Source organism: Exophiala xenobiotica (assembly GCF_000835505.1).
Source record: "Exophiala xenobiotica strain CBS 118157 unplaced genomic scaffold supercont1.6, whole genome shotgun sequence".
Lineage (NCBI taxonomy): Eukaryota > Fungi > Ascomycota > Eurotiomycetes > Chaetothyriales > Herpotrichiellaceae > Exophiala > Exophiala xenobiotica.
Genome location: NW_013562489.1, coordinates 3,579,820 through 3,599,608, shown reverse-complemented (window position 1 = coordinate 3,599,608; position 19,789 = coordinate 3,579,820). Strand labels below are relative to the sequence as shown.

The 19,789-nt window shown below is 52.2% G+C and overlaps 8 protein-coding genes across 8 annotated transcripts; 4 read left to right on the top strand and 4 right to left on the bottom strand.

Annotated features, from left to right (window-relative positions):
* Window positions 1–45: 45 nt before the first annotated feature.
* On the bottom strand, window positions 46–3,608 carry PV05_10617 (uncharacterized protein). Its single transcript, XM_013457078.1, has 2 exons — window positions 3,247–3,608; window positions 46–3,184 (listed from the first exon to the last, which is right to left on the bottom strand). Exons 1-2 carry the CDS (start codon window positions 3,586–3,588, stop codon window positions 260–262), a joined length of 3,267 nt encoding a protein of 1,088 aa, XP_013312532.1. The 5' UTR covers window positions 3,589–3,608; the 3' UTR covers window positions 46–259.
* A 510-nt stretch (window positions 3,609–4,118) lies between these two features.
* Window positions 4,119–6,230, top strand: PV05_10616 (uncharacterized protein). The gene is made up of 3 exons (XM_013457077.1): window positions 4,119–4,462; window positions 4,513–4,913; window positions 4,962–6,230. The coding sequence occupies exons 1-3, from the start codon at window positions 4,322–4,324 to the stop codon at window positions 6,157–6,159; spliced, it is 1,740 nt and encodes a 579-aa protein (XP_013312531.1). The 5' UTR covers window positions 4,119–4,321; the 3' UTR covers window positions 6,160–6,230.
* On the bottom strand, window positions 6,202–9,237 carry PV05_10615 (uncharacterized protein). Its single transcript, XM_013457076.1, has one exon. It carries the CDS (start codon window positions 8,730–8,732, stop codon window positions 6,930–6,932), a length of 1,803 nt encoding a protein of 600 aa, XP_013312530.1. The 5' UTR covers window positions 8,733–9,237; the 3' UTR covers window positions 6,202–6,929.
* Window positions 9,238–9,466: 229 nt separating this feature from the next.
* PV05_10614 (uncharacterized protein) lies at window positions 9,467–11,154 on the top strand. Its single transcript, XM_013457075.1, has 2 exons — window positions 9,467–10,280; window positions 10,342–11,154. Exons 1-2 carry the CDS (start codon window positions 10,179–10,181, stop codon window positions 10,942–10,944), a joined length of 705 nt encoding a protein of 234 aa, XP_013312529.1. The 5' UTR covers window positions 9,467–10,178; the 3' UTR covers window positions 10,945–11,154.
* Window positions 11,144–12,386, bottom strand: PV05_10613 (uncharacterized protein). The gene is made up of 4 exons (XM_013457074.1): window positions 12,137–12,386; window positions 11,784–12,066; window positions 11,530–11,667; window positions 11,144–11,346 (listed from the first exon to the last, which is right to left on the bottom strand). The coding sequence occupies exons 1-4, from the start codon at window positions 12,184–12,186 to the stop codon at window positions 11,311–11,313; spliced, it is 507 nt and encodes a 168-aa protein (XP_013312528.1). The 5' UTR covers window positions 12,187–12,386; the 3' UTR covers window positions 11,144–11,310.
* Window positions 12,387–12,793: 407 nt separating this feature from the next.
* PV05_10612 (uncharacterized protein) lies at window positions 12,794–13,606 on the top strand (the record flags this gene model as incomplete). The annotated part of the gene is made up of 1 exon (XM_013457073.1): window positions 12,794–13,606. The coding sequence occupies one exon, from the start codon at window positions 12,794–12,796 to the stop codon at window positions 13,604–13,606; it is 813 nt and encodes a 270-aa protein (XP_013312527.1).
* A 42-nt stretch (window positions 13,607–13,648) lies between these two features.
* On the top strand, window positions 13,649–16,617 carry PV05_10611 (uncharacterized protein; the record flags this gene model as incomplete). The annotated part of the gene is made up of 7 exons (XM_013457072.1): window positions 13,649–14,166; window positions 14,214–15,173; window positions 15,227–15,293; window positions 15,350–15,515; window positions 15,562–15,745; window positions 15,802–15,966; window positions 16,026–16,617. The coding sequence occupies 7 exons, from the start codon at window positions 13,649–13,651 to the stop codon at window positions 16,615–16,617; spliced, it is 2,652 nt and encodes an 883-aa protein (XP_013312526.1).
* Window positions 16,618–16,987: 370 nt separating this feature from the next.
* On the bottom strand, window positions 16,988–19,037 carry PV05_10610 (uncharacterized protein; the record flags this gene model as incomplete). Its single annotated transcript, XM_013457071.1, has 3 exons — window positions 16,988–17,218; window positions 17,288–18,538; window positions 18,593–19,037. The coding sequence occupies 3 exons, from the start codon at window positions 19,035–19,037 to the stop codon at window positions 17,073–17,075; spliced, it is 1,842 nt and encodes a 613-aa protein (XP_013312525.1). The 3' UTR covers window positions 16,988–17,072.
* Window positions 19,038–19,789: the final 752 nt, after the last annotated feature.

Genomic DNA, 19,789 nt, shown 5'->3' with positions numbered 1-19,789 from the left:
TTTCGGCGAGGGATATAGTATAGCTCTTTTGTACAGCTAGACTTCCGAAAAAGCTGATGACGATGATGATAACTTTCCCAAGGTCCTATTTGCTCTACTACGTTTGTCCTATCGAGCATCTTCCGGAAACTCTGCTTTGGATCCAACTCTTACAGGCTACATTAGACACAAAAGACAGCCCAGGCACAGTACCCCTGTTGTATACCCACACCGGTGCGCGTTCTGCTCCTCTAGATACGATGTAGTGATGATCGATCGATCAACTGCAGACCTCCCAGACGCCCAACCGTCCTATACTTTCACCCGCGTTGCGCACGATGCACAATCTCCTCTGCCTGTCCGTCTGCGTCTTGTTTTCGCCATCCTCTTGCTTCCAGCCTTCAACCAGCCTTTGCACCCAGATTGATCCCACCGCCGTCCCACAGCCCTCGGCCAGGTTGTATCCACCGGAAGTGACGAAGCCGATCAAGTCACACACATCAGGGCAGGGTGGGTGTTTCGACCACTCATGCTCGGGAGGCGATGCATTGAGAAGCTTTTGAAACTCTTGCAGGGGCGCCGATGGAGCAGGGCCGTCGTCCGGATCGAGGTAGCCGGCTTCGTTTGCGTTCTTTTCCGACGAAGAATGATCATTGGTGGTAGTCTTGACAGATGGATCGCTCGTCTTGCCACCACGTTTCTTATTTTGCGTCGTTTTCGGCGCCGGAGGCTTCTCTTTCGGGATCTCACCGTCACCGCGGCCAAACGCACTGTTCGGACCAAACTTGTCCACAATCTCTTGTGGGGCATTCTTGGGCAGAACGTTGATTCGAGCGAGTGATTCTCGGGGATAGACGCGCTGTTGGCGAGGTAATCCGAACTTGTTGGTCTTTTGTTTGGAAAGACGACTTTTCGAGTTGGAGATGCTGTCGGATTTGGTGTCGAGAGCGAGCCAACGACTGCGCAGGTCATGCATTGCGCTGGCGCTGGAGAAGACGGACGAATCTGTCGTGCTCGTGGCGGGAGGATGCTGTGCTGGCGGTGGTTCGGTGGACCAACTTTGAGATTGGTCTTGCGAGGCAAGCTTCGGTTCCGTGGTTGCTGTGACGGTAGGTTTGGCGGCGGGTTTGGGAAGTGATGGAAGTCTGTATATTCGAGCTGCAGGTGCGGGGGTGCCTTTATCGAGCAGCGTGATGCGGATCGTCATCAGGGCAGGGATAGAGGGCAGACTGGTCGAGGAGAGCGTCTTCAGAAGAGAAATACTTGCGCCACCAGAGAGCTGAGTGTATTGTGGTTCGGAGATAAGTGTCGGCGGATGAATGTCCTCTTCGTCGCTTTCAGGACTGGAGGTGTCGCGTCGACGTGCTCCATCTTCTTTCGCCATTGCTTCTGCTTCTGCTTCTGCTTCTGCTTTTGCGGCCTTGCGTTGCCGTTGCGTCAACAGTAGTGGCTTCTGCTGGTTGGACTTAGCCTTCGCGTGCTCAGAACCAGGCTTGAAATCTTGATCAGCATGCTCTTTTGGACTTTCAAACAGAAATTCCCAGTCGCAAGTCCAGCCTTGCCCGACTTCTCCGTGCTTGCCCAGGCCTAGATCCACCCTGTCCCAAGCAATCCTGTTCTTTGGTGGTCTACGGATCCACTCGTCGAACCTGTTCTCGCTTTCAGTGCGCTCCCATGCCCTCCCAGCTTCGGTGCCAGGAAGATCGCCTGGAAACCATGGTATTTTCTGTTCGAAAGCCATTTGCTGCTTCTGCTTCATGCCTCCAAAACGCGGCGTCCCGCCAGATGAAAGTGGATAGTACATCAGCGAGCGCCATACCGGATCAACGCAAGTCCATGGCAGGAGGACAGTCCACATTCCCTGAGAATTGGAGGCTTTGGAGTTGGAGCGATCTTCTGATCTCGACGCGATAACAATGACAGGTATCCGCGGATCCTTAGCCGAGATAGCTGGTGTTTGACCCGGTGGTGCAAGTGCTCTTCGACGATTGATCGCTTTTTGTGACGGTAATGACTCGCTCACCCGCCAACGCTCCTTGTGTGATGTAAGTCGAGAGGATGTCAACTGTTCGTCCACGGGCCAAGATACTAACAACTCTTCAAGCTGGCTGGTATCGGGGCTTTGTGAAATCTTCACCTGTTTCGGAGGATGATTGAGTCGCGGATCTTTCATGTCAAATGCAAGCAGCGCATTTTGTGGCAAGGCAGCAGGATTATTCAATCCAGCCAGCAAAGTCCAAGCAGCTGCAATGGAGTCGGCGGTATCGGAGAACGGTCTTAGGACCCCTAGCAAGGATTCTGTTGATCCTGGGCCCTGGATGTCAATGCTGCCAATCTCGAAGCGTAAATCTTCCACCAGTACTTGCGGTTTCTGCATCTTCGCGACTTTCAACAGCTCTTGCCAGAACTGATGGAATGCTGAAGGGTGTATCCGTATCAAAATTCGATGGTCGAGTCTGGTCTTCGGCTTGGTCTGAGCCTGGGGTTCTGAGGTCGGAGCTTGGCTATTCTCGTCCACGTTCATCTTGTCTGCGGATTGAAGAGCTTCTTCACTCGACGCCCCCTTCTCGGGCTGAATGCACCATATGATCTTGACTGGAGCAATAGCTTGTCTCGCGTTGTCTCGCTCATAGACCCAACCCTCCGCAAACCGTGTCCCGGCAGTCCATTTCTTTTGCAGGCTTGAGGAAAGATTATGTGGAGAGAAGCCCAACGCCTTGAGCAAGCTTTCCAATCCAGATGTAGTGCCCTGGCATGCCACTGTCGACATATAACTCGTATCCCAAGCTATGCAACCATGCGCACCCGCTGCTCGATGGCTCGGTCGGTAGCTCTTCTCTGTCGGACTCAATGGTATCGCCATCCTCCACAAGGGCTCCGTTGGCCGTGTCATATGTGCTCTCTTGGTATGCCAGAGATGCGTAGGCAGCCACGTCTTGTTGACTTGTCTCTTTTTGTACTTTACTGTCGCCTTCGGAGGCTCTACCAAAGTGTTCTTCTTCAATCTTGGTATCCTTGTGCTGGAAATATGGTTTTCAGGGTCGGATTGTCTAGCATTCGAGATGGCCTCCTTTTTCTTCTGACGCACGGTTTTCCTCTTCTGGTTCAGCTGCTTGATGAGTTTCGCGGTCCCTAGCCGAAGTCTCAGACGTCTCGATGGTGTTCGCGTTCGTTTTGTGACGGTAGGAGTGTTGTCTTCCTTCATCTACCCAACCTAGTCAGCTCCGTCAGTTCACAGCGCTCCTGGCCGAGAAATCTGGGACCAACCTCGCGTTCTGCCCGTTTCCGCAGTCGCCTGGGCACTTTTTTGGCATTGTGACTCGCAGTCCTTCGACGCATGTGCCTTGGGACCTGCTGAAAGGCTCTTGTGTTTAAGGCTTTCCTTGTTCTACGCATACTCCTTTCAAGAGCACCAATCTCGAACTCTCTCGCTTTGATAAAGGATGCGACATTGAGATTTCCATTAGTGGAGGGCGCAGCATTGGCGGGCTGGACAGAGATAGTCCGAGCATCTTGGAATTTTTGTCGTTTACGCGTATGTGAGGCATTTGCATGCCTGTCGAAGGCTACCTTGCGTTTTTGACCAGCCGAAGGAGGTGGGGGAGCCATTGTCACAACATGGTAAAATGTTGTCTGGTTGAATCTGGATCGACCACCGCGTTTTTTTTCAAGCCATCAAATGAGTGGGTGATGGGAATCCGGGGTAAATGTACACGTGACTGTATTATGTCATCCTCGGCGCTGGGCATGATGGGCCCTCGACCTACAACCATCAACTCTTTCATTCAAAATCTTGTCCACTGCTGTCAATCCGGTCACAAATATGATCAGCATCTACACCTGGGTGCTTACGTCTTGACTGGCTTCGAACAAACGTGTTTCCTTCACACATTGATGCCATGTCAACTGAATGTTGGCGGCAAAGCCAACTTCAAAACAGCAGGTGGGATGTAAGTTACAGCCTGCTAGACCTTATTCAGGCCACTGCTTCTTCCCTCAAGTTAAACAACCACTTTGGAAGGCCTTGAAGTTGCGTGTCCACGTATCGGCAGATCCCATTGACGCCTTTTTCTGGGGAATAATGGATGGACCAATCGACCCAGGTCCTATTGAAGTTCAGGCTATCTGGATCGATCCACAAAACCCCTCATAACAAGTCAATGACGGTGTATACCAGACAGCATCCGGAGTGTCCGCTAACCATCTCTACATGCCGAGGTAGGTCTCTCGCCCGGGAGAAATTTACTGGTTTCGGTGCCTGCGCTCTCAAAATGAACTCCGAGCTATTTGAGAGGCCTGTCTTGTCGTCGAGTTTCTGCCTGTGGCTTCTTTCTCGAGGAATATGCTGCCCAACAAGATGTCCAGCCTCAGCTTCGGGTTCACAGCCTTGCTACTTCTGAACTCGATTTCACAGTTCACTGTTGCCCAAAGTTTGCCCCAGGTTGACCTTGAGTACGAGATTCACCAGGCAATCGCTTTCAACGTATGGGCTCCGTCACTTCTGCAGCCCTTTATTCTAACAAGGACAATCAGCAATCAGGCCAGACCTACAACTTCAGCAATATCAGATATGCTCAGCCTCCCGTAGGCGAGCTGCGGTTCGCCGCTCCTGTGCCACCAGCAGGTCGCAATCCGGCTGTCCAAAATGGCAGTTTCGGACCTGTTTGTCCGCAAGCAGCTCCAGCCTGGGGGTTGATTTCTCAAGCATTTGTCACTTCCTACTTGGCCGGTAACGCCAGTACCTTCAACTACACCGAAGCTGAGCTAGAATTACAACAATTCTTGGCAGCCAGTGCAAATACGACGTACAAGCCCGGCCCTCAAGAGACAGAAGATTGCCTGTTCTTGGACGTCATTGTTCCCAAGACTGTCTTCGACGCTGCTAATAGCCCTCGAAGGCGACGACAAAGTGGTGGCGCTAATGTACTAGTTTGGTATGTCTCTGTGTTGAAACACTTGAGCTTAGCTTACTGTTTGGTCAGGATTTATGGCGGAGGATACGTAGGGGGCTCCAAGGCCTCAATCAACACCGGGAACCCTTCTGGCCTCATCAAAGCCAGTCAGGCCAATGGTGATCCCGGCATTATCTATGTCGCAATGAATTACCGCGTTGGTGCTTTCGGTTGGCTCTCTGGGCCAACACTACAATCCGAAGGAGGGGTATCCAACGCCGGTCTTTACGACCAACGTCTCGCGCTCGAATGGGTCCAGAAGTACATCCACCTTTTTGGTGGTGATCCGAAAAAGGTCACAGTGATGGGGGAATCTGCTGGCGGAGGCAGTGTCGAACACCAAATCATTGCCTATGGCGGCCAAAAGCCCGTTCCTTTCTCCCGCGCTATCCTCCAATCTCCAGGCTTTCTCCCGACATATTCTCTCTATCTACAGGAAAACACCACCCAGTCATTCCTGAAGACGTTGAATGTTTCATCAATCGAAGAGGCACGCAACGCTTCCTCGCTCGCCGTCATGGCCGCCAACTACGAGTACGTCGGCTTAGCTCCTTACGGCTCGTTTCGATTTAATCCTGTCGCTGACGGCGTCTTCATCCCGACTGTACCTGGCGTAGCATTCTTGAACGGCGCCTTCGCCAAGAACGTCACGGTCATGGCGGGCCACAACACCAACGAAGCGCCTGGTTTCTCTCCTCCTTTCCTCGAAACCGACGCAGACTTCGCTGCATACCTCGAGCAGGCGTTTCCGGGCATCACGACGCCAGCACTCAACTACATCATCCACACACTGTACCCGCTGTCGAACTATCCCGCGCCGATTTACCGCACTTTAGCCATCGTCAATGAGGCGTTCTTCCAATGTAACACGAACTACGTCGCCCGGGCCTATGGCAACAGGACGTACAATTACGAATTCGAGGTCCCTCCGGCTTTGCACGGCTACGACGTGCAGTACTCCTTCTACAACGGCCAACAGACGAACATCACGGCAGACCTCTTCGCTCCAGTGGCACAGACCATGCAGAGCTACCTGGTCAACTTCGCCATGACGGGCAATCCGAACGGTCCTGGACTGCCGTATTTCCCTGTGCAAGGCAACAACGCCACGCAGATGGGGTTGAACGTGTCCATATCGGCGACTGGCGTCACGCCGAATATCATGGTGCAGAAGGATCCAACAGCCAATGTGAGGTGCGCTTGGTGGCAAAAGGGGCTGTACCTGTGAGAAGCTGCATCAGAATGGACAGAGAGGCTTGATTCGGCGGGTATACAGAATATCCTGTAGCTATCATACAGTGCACTATCTTCTTCGACACTCCTGACCCGGAAATATCGTCCGTGACTGTCTTTTGCCTCGTCTGCTAAATATTGTCACATTGGTGGGATCTGCGACGTACATGTATCATTCTCTGAGAGTCTAGATGCTAAGTATCGATGGATACGATACATCCCGTCATCTCACATTGGCCTCTCGCCCTATATATATCGCTCACAATGTGGCAAGGAGCAATCGATCCTTTCCGCTCCCAAAACGCTTTCGTAGTCCAAAGAACGTAGCTTTGACCAGCAAACCTTCAAGAGGAGATGCAAAATTACGCTTTGGAATACCCGGTTAGATCACACATGCATGCACTGCTTAAAGACCAACAGCATCCTCCTGCAGGTTCTCGACACATTTTCTGGATCGGGGTGGCCAGCAAGGCTAGCTTTCTCGAGATGTAGGTGTCGCGGAACTAAAGTGACATTCTCGTACACGAATCTTCCTTTGCGAGAGACATATTGTGGCACAGATCCGAGCTTGTCAAGGAAGTGTGCCAGTGGCTCACCTATTGTACCCCGAGTGACTGTGCTGGAAGCTCCTTGAATTGGTGGTCATTGCAGAGTGGCGCCACGGCGGGATTGAAGGTCCTGGGACGTATCGGCATTCTTGGCAGGCTGACGACCAGACATCTTGTTGTAGTGAATATCTGTTAGACGTCTATTGGCTTTCTGGGGTCATTTGATTTCTCCGAGATATGTATCCAGCGTAAACATGGGAGGAAGGACGACATTCGGCCGCGAAGGTCCGGGGGTGCCGTCTTCGAAGGCGTCGGTGGCTTGACTGGTTCGTCTTGTCCTACTAGGCAGACTCCTCGCCCTCGCCCAGTCTTCTCCAAACCCTCCCGAGCTAGCCGACGCCGGCGTTGACTCTCGAGTCGAATGCTTGGTCCCAGGCGAACTCAAAGGGCTAAGCTGATCTTCTTCGCCTGATGCGATTTCAACCAGGCGAGGATTCTGTTGCATCCTCTGGTAATCATTGAACGCTTCCCGCCAGCTCGTTTGCCACGGCTGTGCTAAAGGTTCGTACCATAAGAATTGCCGCATCGCATGGCTGACAGCCTGCCACGACCTGGCTTCCTCAAACCTCTCGAAGAAAGCCTGATATAACCAGAGACTCTCATGGCATAGATCATGATCTCGCTTCCAGGATGCAATCACAATCATCCAGATCCAGATCAGACAAGCTCTTTCCGCGATATTGCTGGAAGGAGTGAATTGGAGTGACCTGGTCAATTCTTGCCGTGCTCCGCGATATGGCGTGATTTTGGCCGACACTCCAGCCGGACTGTGAATGTCGAAACAAAAAAGTATAATGGCGAGACAGATGTTCTTCTCGAGGCTATGCTCGGTAGAAGCTGAAGCGTGAAGACAGGAGCATGTATCAAAAATGTCCTGATAGTCCTGTCCTTCGGGTATAGGGTCGTTGATCAACGGCAGGTGGAGGTTTGCTGCTTTTGCCATCGCAAATCTGTTCACCCTGGACAAGATTTCGAGTACGTCAACTCCCAGACATCGTTGGTTTGCTAATGCTGCAAACCCAGCAGGCAGAGTTCCGATCAATGCGAGCATATCTGGGTCGAATGGCTGCCGTGGATATGTCCTGTTCTTCTTTCGCTTGGCGAGCGGGAATAAGGGTTTTGATCCAGTCTCGAGCATCCAGAAGTAGTCAAACTGAATCAGATAAGCCTTGACCAATCCACGGCCTCCGAGGTTATCAAGTCCACCCTTTTTAGCCACCACTAAGGCCAAGCCGTTGCGATGTGTCATCTGGTCGGCCCTTTCCAGGACGTCAAGGGATGCCAGAGCCAATACAGTCATGACAGTGGCATCATCTGGAGGCCCTTCCACAGTTGAAAGATGATCATGCAAAACATGCACAGCTCTCCGCCGATGAAATGCGACTTCTTGAGATAGCTCCGCGGCGGGGTTTTGGCGTTTTTCCAAGTACGCCTGAGATAAAGCAATAGCTCCGTGGAAAGCGCTTTCATGCTTGAGTAGCAAGGGAAACATCCAAGTCATCATGGGGTTGACCATATTGACGGCTACCAACAACGGCTCGTGTAGCGGACCCAGAACTTGCGTATAATAGTCGAGCGCCCCAGGCACGCAATTTGTATGCTTACCAGGAAAAGCATTGAGCGGATCGTTGCGGAATCCATTGAAGTTGATTTCAACAGGCGACGGCACCGGCGGCAGTGTATGTCCCTGTGGTGTTATTGTAGAGGTCGTGCGTGATGTTCTTGGTCGTCTTCGTACGACCACAGAACCTTCGCCGCCCACACCGTTAGTCGCAGTGGCGCCGAGAGGAGCACGTTGAGGTAATGCATAGCGAGGTTGTGTCTGCTGGCGCACCGAGGTCCTGTATTTGCTCGAAATGTGCGATTTGACGGCACGTCGATGCGATGCGTTGTGGTTTGGAGTGTCGTGATAATCTACAAATGTGAAGCTGTTGGCCGCGTTGTCGTCTGAATTAGCCATTTGATGGGACCGATGGTTCTGACCATGCTTTCGCTAAACAGCCGACTCATTGATGAAAGCTGCTAAAGCATAGGACGTGTTGAAAAGTTATTGGGGGATTGTCCGTAGTGGCGACAAAGGAAATTCCTGACGTGGTGTGACCAATTGGAAGCCAACCCCGACACAATGTGCTCGTCTACGGCCAAGATAGCATGCAAATAGATCAAAGGACAAATCGGGAGCAAGGCAGAGAAAGGTACGAGGACATTGTTTGATTGTCGTCCAGCACCCCGTATGTGCTTCCAAGATTAGGCCGCGAAACCTGCAGGGTCCAAGAAGAGACTGGTAAGCGTCCGACGCCTCGAAGACTTCCCCCGCAGACTTCGGTTCTTGCGACAGAAAGGATGTGTTCGTATTGGGGTCGGCGACGTCTGTGGAGGCTGATTGGCGAACAGGGCCGGACTCGCCGGTAAGCTGGGATGCTGGGATGCTGGGATGCAGAAGATGCCCTGCAATTGAAAGGACCGGGTGGAGGTTGAAACATGCAGCAGTCACCGAGGAAGTGGAAGTTGACTCGTCAATAGCTGATTTCAGTTAGTTCCCACCAATCCTCTAGAGTACGTCTAGCCGGATGACTAAATGAATTAGACGACCAAATGAGGAATAGTCGACTTCTCTAACCGAACAAGCGCATTTTTCGATTTTCAGGGTCTTCGTCTCTTCATCATCATCATGACAACCTCCACTTCCGCCTTCCCCAGACATCTTACCCTCTCGTATAACAGGAACGTTAAGGACTTACAATCTTAATCCGACACTAGCCAAAGAGATCCATAGGTACTGGAAGATCCATCAACCAAAGTCAGTAATCACCGCGTTCGAACGGGTCAAGAACTCCAAATCTACACAGAGGTACGATGCAATTGCACGCAAATGCTACCTCGCACTCCGTACCAATATTGGCCTCCCAATAGCCAAGGGCTAAGCGGAGATGAAGCTTTCCAGCGAGAAGCACGATGTGAAGCTCTTCGCTCGCATCTCTGCCGACTGTTTCGTGCAGTGATTTGGTAAGGAGAAGCTATCTTCTTTGGGGTAATACAGAGTCGCCAGCCGATTGGACACTTGTGCTTGACATCCACGCCTCCGACAGCCACGGGAGGTGGCCCAAGCTACATCCAGCATACCACTGGTCCAATCCCGTCCACCATGCAGTTACAGTTGCATTTGGAATTGGAAGACCGAATGGACTGAAGGACTCCGGTCACAAGCTTATGTAAATTCACTGCTTGCCGTTTCTGCCCAAGATCTTCACGCTTCTTCATATCACTGAAAATATACACTCGATTCAAAAAAAGGCATCCTGGCCTCAAGTTTACATCTAAAATCTTCACAGTGCCGAACGTGAGAAAGACGAATCGAGTACGACCATCTCGGGGACGTTGAGAATAACTTTGAGCTTCAGCCGCAATGGAATTCACGTTGAGCCTAGGCCAAATGAAGGCTACAGCTACAAATACCTCATACTTCGATTACAAGCTACCATCAGATTCCTCCTCGAGCTCACCTGATGTATGTAACAATACGAGCTGCCGAGGTTCTGGGCATTTGGTGGCTGACCATGGCTAATCAGAGTCTCAACAATCCACTACAATTCGGAAACATGGCTCCAACAGGCTTTGATCCCACAAGTCAAACATGGGATTCCGTGGATTTCGATCTGTTCGAAACATATGCCGATTACAGTCAGTTCTCGACCCAAGCAGAGCAGCAGACGCCGCTCCATAGCCCCAAAGCAGGATCAGTCCCACTTTCCAAAGCAAGACGGAGAGCACAGAATCGCGCCTCGCAGCGAGCATTTCGCGAACGCAAAGAACGACATGTCAAAGGTCTAGAATATCAACTCGAGACTCTAAACGAGAAACACCAGGATCTACTGGCTTCATATTCGAAACAAGCAAGCAGCGTTGCACAGTTGTACAGACGCATCACCGAATTGCAGGCACAGATCAAAGCAGTCAAGACAGCCAACGGCCAAACTCCTCCTCCTCATCCATCTAATTCTAAGCTATCACCTGACAGCTTCGACGCATTCGCATTTGGCGGCAATCCGGGGCCCATGCTGTACAGCGGAGAGGATTTCGGTTTGGAGGAAAGCGGTGCAGACACATTCAAGTCGAAATCAGTCGGAAGTGAAAGTCTGCCATTATTCGAAGATCTGCTGCGTCTACCGTGACAGTTAAGCTCACGAAATTCATGATTTAGGCAATTTGACATACATTTGAGCGTTCGGGATGACTTTGACTGAGTGTCGATGTGATTGTCCGAGGAGGCAGGAAAATGGACATTTCAAGGGGCCACTTGCTCTCGAGGAGGACCTCCTTCGGAGATAGGATAGCCAGCATGATTTCCCATATTGTGCACAAAAGAAACAGTGTATGAAACATATCGCTGGGCATCTCTATTTTATATTCTTCTTCTATGATTGATTTTGATCTGATGCACAGAGTTCTCCCCGGGCTGTACGGATAAACTCTGCAGCTTGCTCGCAGGAGGCAGAAGCTTGCGATACTTCGCACCGGGCACACTAGACTTGATACCATCATAGCTTAGCGAGCACGGCCAGTGCACCCGAAACCTGTTCCCAAGCAGGATGTGTCAGCAAGGCATTTTGACAAAAACTCATATCAGACGGAGACACAGTCAAAGTATGACCCATCCCCCGAATATGGAAAACACCCCCTGGTAATGCGCTGGTGCTCCGTACATCGAACAACCAGAAAGGTGGTACGATAGAAGGTACAACGAGGTGCTGACTCACCGTAACGTCTCTGCCGGGCTCCTTCTCCGCGTAGACGACCTTGCCATGGTCGATTATCATAGCATATCTGGCGGTCCGCTCACCAAGGTTCCAGCCTATCGACTTGGAGAATTTGGCTTCAGGGTCGCTGAGGAAGAGCTGTCCAGATAAGCCAGGTCAGCCATCCTGTGCCTCTTGACACACCGCTTGCGGGTGCAGATACTCCTGCCAGCCCTAGGACCGCCAAGTAGAGGGCCCTCGGGGTAATGACTTACAATATCTTCCTCCCGGTTCTTAATCCCATTGGCCTTGCTCCATGCATCCATGACCCAAGCATCATTGAAGGCCAGCACGGCGACGATATCGACTTTCTTGCCCCTGATCTTCTCTAGATTCTCAATGTATCCGGGCAGATGGCGCACGGAGCATCCCGGTGTGAAAGCGCCAGGCACGGCGAACAGGACGACTTTCTTGTCCTTCCACTCTTTCGAGGCCGCGTAGTTCTGTGGAATGCCGCAGGCCGTTATGGCGGCGCTTTCTTCGGTGTAGGGTACGTATCTGAGCCGGGAACTCAGCATGAATAGATGCACGCGGCACTCGAGGAGAGCGTAGGCGGAGGGTTGCTTACGAGAAGACCACGTCGTCAGGGAAGCTGTCCCCTGCCTTGAGTCCGGACATGTCGACTGGTCAGTTGGGGCGTGACAGGATCTGTTGGGTTGCAGCAGGATGCAGGAAGTTTTGTAGGGAGTTCGGTAGGACAAGGAGAGGAGTTGCACAGGGTAAGAAATTGAGACTCGCTGTACTCCGTGTGCCGTCCTCGCCGTATGGTCTTGCAAATCGCGAACTGCGCCCAACATGATGTCGACCCCTCGTTTCCGTTTCCCGATGCCGGAGGATAGAGTTGCGGATCTAATCTTATCTCACGCCGCTCTGTCACTCAGGTCGCCGCCCTAAGCAGTAAGATAACTCGCGAGGAGGCTTGCTACTTCCCCATAGGATTCATACCCGAGGTACCTCTGTCGTATGCTGCAAGACCTGGTAGTCGCAGTGTCGAAAGTCTGGCTCCCACCTTGGAGTTGGAGGTCTTGTCAAGGTTATGTAAATTCAACAAGAAGCCGGTCCCCAGGGGCGGGGTCCTGAGGGGTTTGCACACCAAGGCGCACAACATGTTCGACATCGATGCCGCAGACAGCTCCCTCCAACTTGTACAGGTATAACATTTTCAACGTCCACTCCCAGGCCAAACCAGATCACCGGACCGGCGACGTCACCCAAGCAAGACCAAATGGACATCACAGGATTCGCGCTCATCACAGGGGCTGCAAGTGGCATTGGCAGGGCTTGTGCTTCGGCTTTTGTCAAAGAAGGCGCAGGAGGAGTTGCATTGTTCGACCTCAACGCACGGGCTCTGGAAGATGTTCAGAAAGACCTCGAGCAAGAAGCAGCATCTCACCCCGCGAGGCGCTGTCGAATCCTGGTTCAAGCGGTTGACGTCGTCGATGAAGATGCAGTCACGCACGCGGTCAATGCCACGGCCAAAGAATTCGGCCGAATTGACTACGTGGTTAACAGTGCTGGAATCGCATTCAAACACGCTGGGGGCTCGGCTGAGGCAGCTTCATCAGACTGGCATCGGGTTCTGGACGTTAACCTCAACGGCACATTTTACGTCTACCGCGCTGCTGCCAAGATCATGTTGAGACAGGACCACTTGCAGTCCTCGGTGGACCAACGGCCACTGCAACGTGGCTCAATCATCAACATCGCCTCTATCTTGGGTGTTGTTGGCGTGCCTTTGTCGACGGCTTATTGTGCCAGTAAACATGCCGTCATTGGCCTGACACGGACAGCCTCGGAAGACTACTCCAGTGAAGGACTTCGAATCAACGCAGTTTGTCCTGGGTATATAGACACGCCCATAATCACGCCCGGTGTGGTTGCCCAAGTAGCGCTCGAGAAAACACGGGTCTGGACTCCAATGCGTCGGTTTGGGACTGCGAACGAGGTCGCTGATGCTGTGGTATTCCTAGCTGGTGGTAGGAGCTCCTACGTGACAGGTACAGCGTTGATGGTCGACGGGGGTTATACCTCACGTTAATGTAACCACACAAGAGAGGTGGATTCGATTGTGCAGCCGCTGATGTGCATTATGAGATCTGACCTCTCTGAATTGCCAGACACGCGCATGTTGTTGAGAAGCCGAGTGTATTGCGTGCTGCCCTCGGCAAGGCTATGCCTAGGTACCTTCTCCAGACAAGGACCGCACTGCACTGGCAGCTCAAGAGTCAATCGACTCCGTGTCCAGCCGTGCCCGCACTTGTCCGCCGTCCACAGCATCTCCGCATTTCAAACCCTTGGCTTGTCCCCTCCTTCTCCCCCTCGTGGATGCCCACGGCTTTTTAACCATCTAAATGCCGCGACAGGGAGGCATCTAAAGGCCGTTCGGTTGCGTTCTAAGACTTGTCGCACGGCTTCCGCCATGATCGGTGCCGACCATGATACCGCAATTCCGCGTCCTCTTCGGCGTGACCGTGCTCGCGTTGCTTGCTGGCGTTGCCACAAGAAAAAGATCCGATGCAATAGCTCAAATACCGGGCCATGCTCTGGCTGTGCGCGCACCAGTATAGAATGTGTCCCTATCGACTCTCAGCGGGGCAGGTATGTGTACCATATCGGAGCATATCGATGCTTGCTGACCTGGACAGATATGCGCGAAAGTCTCGAAAATCCGACACACGTCGTCGCTCCCTCTCAATGGTTCAAGCCAACCAGGATGGAGCGACTGACATCGCCGTTGACGCCACCACAACCGACCATAGTGCTACAGATGGTGCCCTCCACGGTGCCTCGGAACCTCATCACAACATTTTGCAAACAACACGTGCATCCGCACCCCGAGCTCAGACTGATTTGCCCCCAGGAGGTCCAACATGGCCACCCCAACCAGGCCTCTCGTCAATGGACTGCAGTCCAGGGCTGTCAGAGTCCCCTGAAATGCTCTACGCACAAATAGCTGAACGAAGCGTGACCGCAAACGATGCACTAATTCGGCCTGCCGATCAATCTGTTTTCCTTGGGGAGGCTTTCAGCTTGACATATGTGGTCCACGACGTGCTTGCGCCACATCTAACGAGCTCCATGCATTATAAGAAGAGGCTACATTTTCCCATTTTTGACGGGGCTCTCAGTAAGTCTCGAGCCATCTATTCAGATGACAACACAGTCAACAGTCAAATGGAGCTTCTCAAAGCTCAAGGTCTTTTCTATAAACCTCCGGATGAAGCACTTGAGCGGCTGCTGGTCGCGTATCTCGAGCATTTCCATCCTGCTTTCCCTGTCATTGAGAGAACAGACTTTTCCAGCGCCCGGCAGGCGCAGCGACAATCACATCTAGTCTTGAACGCGGTACTCATGATCGCAGTCACATTATGCGACTCTGAGACCCTGAAGATACTTGGTTGTGACGATCGCCACGTCGCAAGGACCACTTTCTTCAAGCAGGCCAGAGCCTTGTATGACGCAGATGCAGAACCTCATAAAATCAACAACATCTGCGGCGTTTTTTTGATGAGCTTCTGGTGGGGAGGGCCGAATGACCAAAAGGACTCGTGGCACTGGCTGGGAATAGCGATAGGTCTCGCTCAGAGTCTTGGACTCCACCGGACGTGAGCTTTGTTGCTTCACCGAGAATGTTTGATCACTGACTTTGCTCTTTCAGGACGAAAAACTCCAACATTGACTCGAGAACGGCAAGTCGCTGGAAGTTAAACTGGTGGTCTTTGCGTGTTGGTAGCAATCCTGTGGGAATACCAAGTGAGTTATACTGATCTAGTGCACACAGATACGAGACATCCTCGTCAGTGGTTCAATTGGTCGCCCGCAGCATGTTTGCGATAATGACTGCGATGTCGAACTTCCAGAACCAGCAGATGTGGCCGATGAGCTCCCTGGCCGAGTCCCAGGCAGCTTAGATTACTTCAGTCAAGTAGCCAAGCTCTGCGCCATCAGTCGGTGGATGTTTGTCTGATTGAGTGTCTTTTCTGACGTATTTAGTGAGTCGCATCATAACTTCGAGATATGCTACACCTGGCGCAGAGAAGCCCAGGGACAACTGTGTCAGCTTGGAACAAACCTTGTCTCAATTTTACAAAGATATTCCCCCTTCTCTGCGATACGACGGCGTTAGCCCTGAGTTCGGACAGCAACTATGGCCTTCGATGTTGACCATGGCCTACAAGTATGTAAGCACCGGAAAGAGCCACGTATGGCCCACTGCTAAAGTTACCATTTCAGCTACGCCGTGCTCTTACTATGCCGTCCCAGTCGCAGTGCTCGCGGAGAAGGACAAGTCGAGGAATGGGGAAATGAATCGAAAGCTATCAGCGCAGCCAATGTGATCACCCGCACTATGGAAGACATGCTAGCTGTGTCAATGGTCAGGTTGTGTCAGGTTCATACGTGAGTAAACAGTCATATCGGCCTTTTGCCCGGTTGACTTAGGCTCGGTCTGCTTCTAGAATCCCAGCTCTCTTCAATGCGCTTGCCGTACATGTGCACGCCATGTGCAATTCCAATGCCATCGGGAGGGAGCTCGCAGAAACTCGTGCCCGAATATGCATGCTCGGACTCACCGCGCTTCAAAAGTCCTGGCCGGTCAGTGGCTGGGTTCTCAAGCTCTTCGTTAACATCATGAAGAAGCTGAAACGCTCCCCACGGGGAGCTTCTGCGCCCAACAGAAGCAGAAGCCTCTCAGAGACTCGAGAAGTCGACGAACTGAGGCACGAACCTGCTTTATCCCTCCCAGCAAGTATACCGTCGCCTTCGACGACGCACGGGCATCCCTCCTGGCAAAACGAGAACCCGCATCCCAGCAACAGAGAACCAAGTACTGCGCACCCTGGAAATGAGGCTTCTTCCGCTCCCTCGGAGTGGTCGGCACTACCTTGGTCCGTAAATTTCGAAGACTACGACGAGTTGATACCTAATATGTTTGCCTTTGATGATACATTTGCTGGCAGCATTTCGGACCAGGACAACTTTTTCCGGTCCCTTGATTTTGCGCATTCGCGAGAGCCGGGTACTCCGCATCTATGGTCTTATCTGAGCTGAGACCTTCTATGAGCATTGTTGTCTGTATGGGACGATTGGAAATAAGACGACGGCCATCGTCCGACGCACGGTTGACTGTGGGTGGTGTTCTGAGCTACCACGACAACAACAGTAGCGAAGGTATGTGTATAATCTAGATAGGAGCTGGCCACTAAATGTCGTCGTTATGAGGCATGCTACAGATAGTTGTTTCTAGCACGTTGAATATCCTAGTTACTTCGTACTACGGTCTCATGGGTAAATCGTGTAATGAAACTCGCTTAGCCCGGGTGCAAAACAGCTGCCGGTTGAATCGGCGAAGCAGCAGTTGGGCACCGCTTGAGCAGGAGGCCCTCTTACTACACAAATTGTCCTCGCTGCTGTTGGTCGTCGAATGGCACCTTAGCGCCAAATTACACGATTCACCCATGAGACTATAGTACAGTATGTCCCCACCGTTGCTCCCAAGACGAACGTCATATCGATCCTCGAGACACGAAGACCATGGGGATCTGTACGTGCTTCGCCCGTAGATACTCAGCCAAGTTTTTCCCGAGTGCATCATACGATGAGCTGGCTGCAACACCACGATCCAGATGATCCTTCAGGAGGAAGTGAACGGCTATAAAAACTCACAAGTCAGCGAAACATAGACTAGAAGTAGTTACTGAAAGACGGTGAAAATACGTACATTTGATATGAGGCAGCTCGAAGCGTTCAACGCGTTTGCCATTGTAGCTGTTTTGCAGGAGGCTCTTCAGACACTGGACGGACAGCAAAGATCTCAGCCACTCGTATTCGTCCTCGGAATGTACGAAGAAGCCGACGTTCGCATCGGAGCCCTTGTCGCCGGATCGTGCATGGACGATGGTGCCTAAGGGAAGTGTGACGGTGGGACCGAAGCTCTCGAGTGGCATTGGGTCGACCGCCTCTTCGATTTCCTGTTCAGGCACATAGTCCACGGTGTCTGTCGGAGTGTCAATCGCGATCGACTTGTCCGCAAAAGGTAAGTGCGCAACGTGCTTGATCAGACTTTGTGGCACAGTGGTGACGAAGTATTCGTAGTACGGCTTGGGTAGACCCGGTCTGTGTTCCATGCCGAAAGTGGCGCCAGGGTAGGCCGACATGACAATACATAGGCACGGTTTCAAGAACTTGGCCGGGGCAAGAGCCTCCTCGGTGCGTGCCTGCGCAAAGATGCGCAAATCAACTGTCGCAGCATCCTGGCTGCCTGGATTCTGGGCACAACTTCCTGTGGTCGTGAATTTCAGAGTGTGAAACTTCTCCGTGTCCAAGCAATACCGCAATTGCTCCTCGAGCATGCTCGCCTTTTGAGCAATGTCCAGTCCGGCCAGGTAGTAATGAACCTCTGCCTGATATCCCCCCTTTGCAGTGATGCCTACTTTGGTAGTAGGGGGCGGTTTCTCGAAGCCAATGTTGTAAACGTAAACGGAATTAGGAGCCGCTTGCTCCATTTTGATCTGGTCAAGAATGGCGACCACGTCTGAATTGTAGTACCGTTTCCCCTGAAGTTCGTAAAGCAGCTGTGACCGACATGTGTCAAGGGAGACTTCACCTCCACGGTCTGGACGATCCTCCATTCCTATGTGGAATGTGCCATCGTGCTGTACGGACGCAATCGGTAGGCTTAGGAGAGGGGTGGTCGATCTGCGCAAGGATTTGAAGCCTGTGAAATTCCCTCCCGTAACATAGAATGAGCACTCAATCATGTGGCCTGCGACGAGAGCATGGGCGAGCTCAGCGTAAGAGTCACGCGTCCAGCCGTGCCAAAACGCCGCAGCAGCCATTGTCGGTGCTGCATCAGCCACCCGACCGCAGACCACAATGTCTGCGCCGTTGCGGAAGGCTTCGACAATACCCCAGCAACCTAGATAGCATTGTGCATAGATCGGGTCGAACTCCCAGGAATCCAGTTGTTGGCCTGGAACAGCATGTTACTCGTTGTGGTCAGTACTGTATTGAACCAAGTACATACCAGTGGTGATGTTGCGGAACTTGTAGCCCTCTTTCCGACATTTCAAGATGGCCTCATAGACTTCGTCGCCCTCCACCCAACCGACCTTCAGGTCCAGATTCTTCTGAGAAATCAGCTCGACGAGCCGGTCATGCAACCTCTCCGTGTCGCTAGCTCCAGCATTCACGGCCAATTTAATTCCGTTCCGCGCAATGTCGGCCAACGCCGGCTCCACGGATTCCAGAAAGTTGACTTCAAAGGCGTCTTCCGACTCCGTACTGATTTGTCCAGTTCTTGCTGCCTTCAGCGACCCACGCGATGACATATTATACTCGGACATCCAGTCACCGACGATGAAGTCGATGTCTCTGCGTTCAGCAAGGACGCTCATGTTCTCGGGAAGGTCAGTGACAGCGCCCATGGCATTGCCAATTCGCACCGGTCGGCGAGTGCTTAAGGAACCCATTCTGATTGTATGCGAAGGGCTAGAATTCTCTCAAAAGCGTTGATATAGAGCAGAGAACGGGATACAAGCGAGATAAAGAACCAGAAAACGCCGTGATGCGACTCTTTCGCGTTAGAGTGTCAAGTAGTTACACGGCTCCTCAGGATCAACATCGTTCCCTGCGGAGACACAAGGTCTTCAATCTGAGGCTCCCACAGCCGGCCCATCGAGATCTGAACCTACCTTTTCGCAGCTCGCTCACAGTTCATGGTTAGAGCTGAGGGTGTGCCGAGGAGTGGAGAACCTCGGTTAAAGGAGAGACTTGAAGCTTCAGCAGCACAGCACGGCTCGAGCACGGCTTCGGCATCTTGGTGTAAAACTCCGGCGTCTTGTAAGATGCCGATCGTAGAGGCTCCTTGCATCATGCCGTAGGATCTATCAATTGTTTCGGAATCGAACTCAGAACCGTGTTCCGCTGTTGATAAAAGCATCTCTGGACATTAACTTGCGAATTCACGCTCAAGGCATCTCCCCAAGACTGCTCTCCGCGGCTCCCCGATCGACTTGCCAACGCAAAGCTATACCTTCTCATGTGTTCAACCCCCTTGAAAAGTAAAGGCCGAACAAAAAGAGACAATAGGGTGTGGAGAACACCCCAGATGTCCAGGCTTAAGTCTTGAGTCCGGGGCAGGCTGGCTAGAGCTCGTCCTGAAGGTTCATCGCGAATGGCACATGAAGGTTGACTTTTGTCTTGTCGGTAGATGGTCCTTTCT

Excerpts from the sequence above, each read along its gene's own strand:
- PV05_10616 (XM_013457077.1), top strand. The coding sequence starts at position 4,322 with ATGCTGCCCAACAAGATGTCCAGCCTCAGCTTCGGGTTCACAGCCTTG. Across the intron at positions 4,463-4,512 it reads ACCAGGCAATCGCTTTCAAC|CAATCAGGCCAGACCTACAA; the intron begins GTATGGGCTCCG and ends AAGGACAATCAG. Across the intron at positions 4,914-4,961 it reads GGCGCTAATGTACTAGTTTG|GATTTATGGCGGAGGATACG; the intron begins GTATGTCTCTGT and ends CTGTTTGGTCAG.
- PV05_10613 (XM_013457074.1), bottom strand. The coding sequence starts at position 12,186 with ATGTCCGGACTCAAGGCAGGGGACAGCTTCCCTGACGACGTGGTCTTC. Across the intron at positions 12,067-12,136 it reads CCTGACGACGTGGTCTTCTC|ATACGTACCCTACACCGAAG; the intron begins GTAAGCAACCCT and ends TTCCCGGCTCAG. Across the intron at positions 11,668-11,783 it reads AGAACCGGGAGGAAGATATT|CTCTTCCTCAGCGACCCTGA; the intron begins GTAAGTCATTAC and ends TTATCTGGACAG.
- PV05_10615 (XM_013457076.1), bottom strand. The coding sequence starts at position 8,732 with ATGGCTAATTCAGACGACAACGCGGCCAACAGCTTCACATTTGTAGAT.
- PV05_10614 (XM_013457075.1), top strand. The coding sequence starts at position 10,179 with ATGGAATTCACGTTGAGCCTAGGCCAAATGAAGGCTACAGCTACAAAT. Across the intron at positions 10,281-10,341 it reads CCTCCTCGAGCTCACCTGAT|AGTCTCAACAATCCACTACA; the intron begins GTATGTAACAAT and ends ATGGCTAATCAG.
- PV05_10617 (XM_013457078.1), bottom strand. The coding sequence starts at position 3,588 with ATGGCTCCCCCACCTCCTTCGGCTGGTCAAAAACGCAAGGTAGCCTTC. Across the intron at positions 3,185-3,246 it reads GGAAACGGGCAGAACGCGAG|ATGAAGGAAGACAACACTCC; the intron begins GTTGGTCCCAGA and ends TAGGTTGGGTAG.